At 58.2% G+C, this 7,529-nt stretch overlaps 1 protein-coding gene across 1 annotated transcript; it reads left to right on the forward strand.

Annotated features, from left to right (window-relative positions):
- Window positions 1-1,138: 1,138 nt before the first annotated feature.
- VSX1 (visual system homeobox 1) lies at window positions 1,139-4,420 on the forward strand. The gene is given in 6 exon segments (XM_051615640.1): window positions 1,139-1,499; window positions 1,883-1,961; window positions 2,207-2,330; window positions 3,289-3,469; window positions 4,118-4,350; window positions 4,352-4,420. Coding segments are annotated over 6 exon segments (1,011 nt in total). The 3' UTR covers window positions 4,385-4,420.
- The last annotated feature ends 3,109 nt before the right edge of the window (window positions 4,421-7,529 follow it).

Here is a 7,529-nt window from a genome sequence, read left to right on the forward strand (position 1 = left end):
CCCAATGGCTTGGTGATTTCGGGTCTGTGACCCCCCCCACACACCTCCCACTTGCCTCGCACCCACTCGCCTTTCTTGGTGCGAAGCACGATCGCCCAGGGAGTCCCCCCCGCCAGCCCCCAGCGCCGGCCACGGCAATTATCCTAAATGAAAGTTATTGTTCTGCTAATCCTGGGAACAGCTTGCGAGGGGAGATTTGGGTCTTTCTTTAATAATGCAAAGTTAATGCGGAGTCCCCTTGTAATTATCTTTATCAGAAGGACCCTCAGTTAATCTGACCGTCCAGTGAAGGCCTGGATCAGGCGGCCCATGTAAGCCAGTTGTAAATCGTTTCCATCAACAGATGAAGGGAAAGGGGGGAAAAAAAAAAAAATAAAGTGCAGCCCAGGTGCAAGAATCTGGGAGCAAAAGGGAGTGGGGAGGCCAGGCACCTCGAGGTGGCCCCAGCCCCAGTGGCAGGACACCTGGGCTCAGGGAAGGTGCTGTCCCCATCCCCAGGGTGCTGCACAGAGGGACAGAGTAGCCTAGAGGGGTGCCCCATCTGGGATGAGGGGATGAAGGGCTCCGGGGTGGGATGGGGGTACTGGGGAGGGAGCCTGGGGAGGGCACTGAAGGGCCCTGGAAGAGGCGACAAGGGGGTGTAGTCGGTGGTGTCCTGGGAGAAGACCTAGGGATGGAACCTGCGGTGATAGGAAGGGGGTTTATGGGGGGGTGTTGAGTGGCCGGGACCGGACGAAGGAGTGACGGTGCAACCCCTTCCCCCCACCTCCACCTTGCGCCATATTTCATCCGAGACGGGGGGCTGAGGGGGTCCTGGGGCGTGACCGAGGGGGACCGAAGGGGACCCGACGAGGGGCCGCGGGGACCGCAGAGCACCCGGCGAGGGGATGGGGAGGACCGAGAGGCAGGAGCCGAGCGGAGCGGAGGGAGGGCGGGCAGGAGGGGGCGGCAGGGTTCAGGGGCGGTGGCCGGGGGTAGCTGGGGGAGGGGCGCGGGGGGGCCGGGGGCCGTTAATCCGGGGATTGGGAGCGCCCCCCCGCCGGCCAGGGGTGTGATTGGAGCCGGGACCGGCGGCGGGACGATAAAAAGGGCGGCGGGCGGCGGTGCCCGCTCCGGGCCAGGCCAGGCGGCGGCGGCGATGCCGGGCCGGGCGGAGCCGTCGGGGGGACGCGCGGCGGCGGGGCCTGTGGCGGTGCCCGTCCCGGCGGCACCGGGGGCGGCGGCGCGTCCGGGCGGCGCGGGGCTGCGGGCCAAGGGCTTCGCCATTACCGACCTGCTGGGGTTGGAGGCCGAGCTGCAGCTGAGCCCCGGGCCGCCCCCCGCCAGTGGCTACGAGGGCGGCGGGGCGCTGGGGCTGGGGCTGGGGCTGCTGTGCGGCCTGGGGGGGGCGGGTGCCCCGTGCCTGCTGCCCGCCCCGCTGCCGCTGCTGCCCGCCCGCGGCCCCCGCCCGCTCCCCGGGCCGCCGCCCACCGCCCGCCTCCACAAGGAGAACATCTCCGGTGAGAGGGGCCGGGGCAGGGGGGGGGAGCGGCTCACCCCGGCAAGGGGACCCCGGCCGGAGCCGCTGCCGGGGCTGCCTCTCGCCTGCGGCCCCGGGCACGCTCGGCGGCGGCGGAGAGAGAGCATCGTCCTCTCGTCCCGCCGGGCTGCCGCCTCTCCAGCCCCCCGGCAAGGGAGGGCTCTGGCACTCTGTCCCGGGGCAGTGTCACCGGTGCGGTGCTCCGGGCTCGGCCGCGGCCCTGATGCCGCCGGTTGCTGTGGGAGGGGACCCTGGCGCCGGCCCCGCTCCCCGCGGGCAGCTGGAGCTGTGTTTCGGGAGTTGGGTTTGGTCCCCCTGCTCCCAGCGGAAAGGTGACTCTTCCCTCCCGCATGCTGCTGCCAGATGAGGACAGCCTGTCTGGGGACGCCAGCGACCTGAAGATGTCCACCTCCCAGATCAAGAGGAAGAAACGCCGGCACAGGTAGAGCCCGAGAGCGGGGCTGTCCCCATTCTCACCTCCTCGCTGCTGCCACCAGGCTCCCGCTGTCCCTCCAGTCCCTGTGCTGGGGCAGCGGATGCCCCAGACGGAGAAAAGAAAGAGATAGGCTGCAGCTTGGGTGGGGGAGGATTTTCTGGAGGAAGACTCAGCAGGGAGAGGGCTTCCAGCCCTACTGCTTGGCTGTAAGAGTCTGGACTGTGTCACAGGATGCTCTGTCCTCTCGGCAGAACGGTGTTCACAGCTCACCAGCTAGAGGAACTGGAGAAGGCTTTCAATGAAGCTCACTACCCTGATGTCTATGCCCGGGAGATGCTGGCAGTGAAGACAGAGCTGCCGGAGGACAGGATACAGGTAGGTGGCTGTGCCAGTCCTCTCTCCCCATGGGGTCTGCAGGCTGCTGGTGCCCAGCTGTCTCTTCTGCTCTATGGCCGGTGAGTGCAGGCAGTGGGAATGTGGTGGCACTGAAACGAATACTGCAGGTTGTGGGAATGTTGTGGCACCAAAATGCTGCAAGACACGGGGTGTAGCTTAGCTTCCACTCCCTGGCACTGAACAGGCTCCAAGTGGAAATGCAGAACCAGGGGACAGACCTGGCCCTCCCAGCTGCTCACCATCAGCAGCTCAGCTCTGTTCTTCAGAGACCCCACTGAGGCAGGAGCTGAGAGCAATTCAGGAGCTGCCAGGCCAAGCTGTGTCACACCGGTGTGCTCACTAGCTTGTCCCTTTGAGGCATACATGGCATTTTAGAGCCTTATCTGCCCCACAAGCTTATTGGCTTAAGAATGGGGTGGTAGTCTGGGCAGCAGTCAGGTTGTATCTCCATCCCTTGAACCTTCAAATGCAGGAAAGGGAGTGGGGACAGGGACCTGAGCACCCTCTGCCATCATCTGTCACTGCCTTATGGACCCCTGTTTCTGGAGAGATTGGTGCCCTGTGAGGAGGCAGCACAGGGGCCCTGTGGACAGGCAGAGAGCATAGAGAGACTGGCTGGGATCACCCTCCTGTGTCAGAATCAGCTCTGTGTAATGTGTGGTCCCTCTTTCCCCCTTCCTCCCCTCTCTCACTGACAACCCACGTGTGTGCCCTCCCTCAACCCTCTCCCCACGCGCTGCCCTGGCTGCCCTCCTCCTGCTGCCTGCACACCCACACCCTGCACTCGCACACCCAAACCCCTCCACACACCCCCCTGGCTGCCCCTTTGCCCTGGCTGCACGCTCCCCCGTGCCCGATGGGCCCTGGACGCCGGCCATGGGGGCTGTCTCCTCCCCAATCCCGCCCCTCCATGCTCTCCTGGCTGTTACCCCTGAAGGTTTGGTTTCAGAACCGAAGAGCCAAGTGGCGGAAGCGGGAGAAATGCTGGGGCCGGAGCAGCGTGATGGCTGAGTATGGCCTCTATGGGGCCATGGTGAGGCACTCCATCCCTCTGCCCGAGTCCATCATCAACTCTGCCAAGAGTGGGCTGGTGGGATCCTGCGCCCCGTGGCTACTGGGTGAGTGGGAGCTTGGGGCTGGAGGGGTCAGGGGGCAGCTGCGGAGCGAGTGGCCCTTCCTGTTTTGTATGGCCATCCTTGCCTTTTCCCAGAAAAGAATGGGGCCTTGGCCATGAGCTGTACACAGGCTGCCAAGTGCCCCGACTTTGCCACTCTCTCCTTGCAAAGAACAGCTGGGAAAGGGAAAACATTTTACTGCTGTGTCAGGCAGGTGTCTGAGCTTGGTTAGGTGTTGCTTTCTAAGTGCTAGCAACCAGCGTGGGTGTTGTAGAGCATCTAGGAAGTCATCACCCTCCCCCAAAACTGAAGATGATGCTGCCTCAGAGCTACCCTCTGCTCATAGAGGGTCCTACACTGGGGTGGTGCTCTAAATCCAGGCTAGGATGGGCCATCACAGCATCCCTCTCCATGTAAGTCTGCCCTGCTATAGGGGAGGTATGGAGCAATTCTGCTGCAAGCCATCCTCTCAGGCTGCAGAGAGCAGGTGGCAGGGCTCTGGGTTGGGAAAGGCTGGTAGCTAACATGAGTTTTCCTTGGGATGCAAGCAAGAGCAGAAGGAGATAGCAGGAGGGCAGAAGGTGATGCTGAGTGGTTCTGGGAAGTAAAAAGCAACCAGCACCCTTGGCTTTGCTCTCTCCTCTCTGCAAGGCATGCACAAAAAGTCCATGGAGGTGAGCAGGAAGGCGGAGAGGCAAGAGAAGCTGGCAGATGGCTGGCGAGCAGAGCAGGAGGAGGAGGAACTCAAAGGGAAGCAGGCCAGTTCCCAGAGGGGCTCTGACAAGCTTGACTCTGCAAAAGATTCAGAGGACACAGCCATCGACCTCTCCAGGACAGCCAAGCACGAGAAGAGGGGTGTACTGAGACAGTGCATCAATGGGGACCCCCCCCATGGAACAGAAGGACAGGGACTACTGAGCTTGGGCTGCCCCAGAGGACACCAGACCTCACAGCTTCCTAGCCAGATAGTAATATTTATTTATATATATATATAATTATTTTTTTTCTTAAATAATGGAAATTTTATCTGAATTCAGGGCATTTTAAAACGGGGCACACACATCCCCTTGTCCCCTCACTTTTAAGCTGTTCACTTCTCAGCAGAGCCAGGGTGGAGGGTAGAAGTGTCTCAGTGGGGCCAAGAGCAGTTTGAGAAGGAGACTGCATTGTGGTTGGTGTGGACCATTGCTGGGGAAGAGCTTTGAATGCTTCCATGGCCAGCCAGGAGCAGCAATGCAATGGGAGGTGCTCCCTTCTCAAACATGAGGGTGCAAAGAAGGTGCAGGAGTTTGTAGATGCCTTCTTTGAGCACTTCCACTCTTGCACAGCAATCGCAAGGTGAGTCCCTCCACTTTGAACACACAGTTCTTCCACCTTGAGAAGCGGCAGGGTTTTTAAACATGGTGGGGTTCATCCTCAAGCTGGTTGTAACCTGGCAGACATGCTGGTTTATACCTCCTGAGGAGCTGGCCTGCCAATGCAGCCTTATCACTGGATTTACACTGTGTAGCTTCCTTAACTCATATTTGGGAGAAGGGGGTAAAGTAATTTTTGTTTATGCAATGATTTTGTACGCTCTTGAATGTTATCTGCCATACTATGCATAATAGAACAGACCTTTTTGAAAACCAAGCCATAGTACCCCAGAGTAATTGTACAATTTTGTGAATTGACATAAGAAGTTATTTTGTAATTGTCTGTAAACAGTGTTAATGTCAGAACTGTTTCTTGGTTGTCCTATATTTGTCTACAAGCACTTTAGTGACCTGGATTTTTGAATGTAGCTCTTCCTGTTTTGTTCACCATTTATTTATTACATATCCATAAATAAAATTGTGGTAAATCTTTGCTTTTCATGCTCTACATTGCAATCTGTACCTTCCTTCGGTACATCTCATGGTAGCTTTGAGCAGATCCTCTGCATAGTCATGCCTAAACTGGGCTGAAGAGCTCTGCTGAGGCAAAGTACTTGTTCCAAAGGGATGAAGTGAAGCCCTTGTGTGTCTCCCCAGAACTGAAGTCTCATCCAGTGGCCTCTGTATGCAAGGAGGTGATTGATTTCTGCCAGTCAGAGAGCCTAACAATGGCTGATGGATTAGGAGACGGTCCCAAATGGAGCACTCAGCCAGTTCCTGAGGAAAGTAATGAGGATAAAGTTGTTCCATTCTCCCAGGCGTGATCCTTCTTGATACACCTCAAGTGTGAGGTTCTTCACTGAAATGTCTCCTGCCCTGACTGGCAGGAAAGGCATTCTGCCTTTAGAGTCTCTGCATAGTTCTCCTCCTGCTGCTTTGGAAGGTACAGATTTGGGCCCCATGTCCCGTCTCTTGTTAAATACAAGAAGAACCTGCTCACTTAGGGCAGGTGACTGCATGATGAGAGGTACTGCTGGGGGCCTTCTGTGCCCCAGGAGTCACACAGAGCAGCTGCGGGGTCCCAAACACACAGGCACCCTCAGCATGGCACAAGGACATTGTGGCCATCCAACTGCCTGATTCCTTGATTCAACAGGTCCTCATCCCATGGCTGGGCTGAACTGGCCCACACGCACGCCAGAACAGCTTTCCTGGAACACTTCCAGTTTCATCTGCTGGCCAAAACATAACAGAAAATTATCAAAAGGTTTTATTAAAATCTGAGTAATTCCAATTTGGAAAGTTTCCTAATACAGCTCAGGGGGTGTGCAGCCATGTAACAATGCTGTCACCTGGGCCTCACTCCCTGCACACAGGCAGCCACAGGCAGTGCTGGGCAGGGGGAGAGAGGTGGGAGGACAGGCTGGGAAGAGCAGAGCAATAAAAGTGGCATCTGCAGATTTCCTGCCTTTCTCCCCCTCCTCCACTCAGCCAGGCCTGCTGGGCAGGGGGGAACATATGCATGGCAAATACAAGCTTTGCAGAAAAATCTAATGTTTGACGGGGGGGGATAGAGGGGGGTGGGATGGGGAGCATGGTTCAGGGAAGGACCAGCCAGGGCTTATTGCAGCAGCAATTAGGCTTGCCAAGAGCCGAGACTTAGCACATTGAAGGCCTAATCCTGCCTGAGCAGCATCTGCAAATCTTTTATTTGGGCCGTGCAGTGCTGGCACTGGATGCCTGCAATCATTTTTTGTGTGTGCTGCCTGCATGCAGATGGCCTGGCTTTTCGCCTTGTGCTGGGTACTGCGCTGCGAAGGCAAGCACGTCACTGCCGCAGCCTGCTGCAAGGGGAAACACCACGGCCCTGGCCCTGTGCAGGAGGCCAACAGCTCTCCTGGTAGGGCCGGGTGGGCTCCCAGCTCTCACCTCACACTGTGAAGGGGGAGTCATGGGGAGGGCTGCTGGCCTGAGGCACTTCCTCAAGCGGCACCCGGGAAGCCGAGTGAAGGGAGGTGGTGGTGGGTAACAGTGACAGCCCAAGATGCAGTGCCTGGTTGCCACCAGGGACTGGTGGGGCAATCCTCAGAGCAGGAACAGTCACTTGGTTCTTAGCTGCCTGCGCTAAGCCCGGCGGGGAAGTGCTTGCTGTGCTCCATGTGTCACTGCGGCTGCAGCGGCAGTGAGAGCACGGCAGCACGTTCTTACTCTTGCTTCAGATTTGATCCATCCCGAGATTAGTGGTAGTCTAACCCAGCCATGGCTCCTGCCAGTGCCAGTTCAGGCCAGGGCTGGTCACGACACTGTGACAGCAGACACCCTCACTGTGGGAGTGGTGGCCACTTGCTGACATCTCCATTGCTGTGGTGGAGCTGCCCAGGCGGGGCCCAGCAGCCACCTTTGTGACTGCCCCGGGGCCTGGCTGGTATGAGATCTGCTCTGCAAGGGACCCTGGGGGTCTCTCAGCCACAACAGCTGGATTTACTTAGGAGGAAGGTCCCTCTGATGCAGCCTGGGTAGGAAGAACCAGTAACACCATGATCACACTGTCAGCAGCCAGTGCTGCCGCACCCGGGCATCTTTGGCAGTGCCATACGGACAGCACTGGCCAGGGACTTAACTGATCTGCTAAACCAATCAAGGAAGAAAGGGCCGAGGAAATCGAAAAGAGTATGAAATGAGACTGTTTTGGCGTGCCTCTCACCTTT

Source organism: Apus apus, chromosome 3, assembly GCF_020740795.1.
Source record: "Apus apus isolate bApuApu2 chromosome 3, bApuApu2.pri.cur, whole genome shotgun sequence".
Lineage (NCBI taxonomy): Eukaryota > Metazoa > Chordata > Aves > Apodiformes > Apodidae > Apus > Apus apus.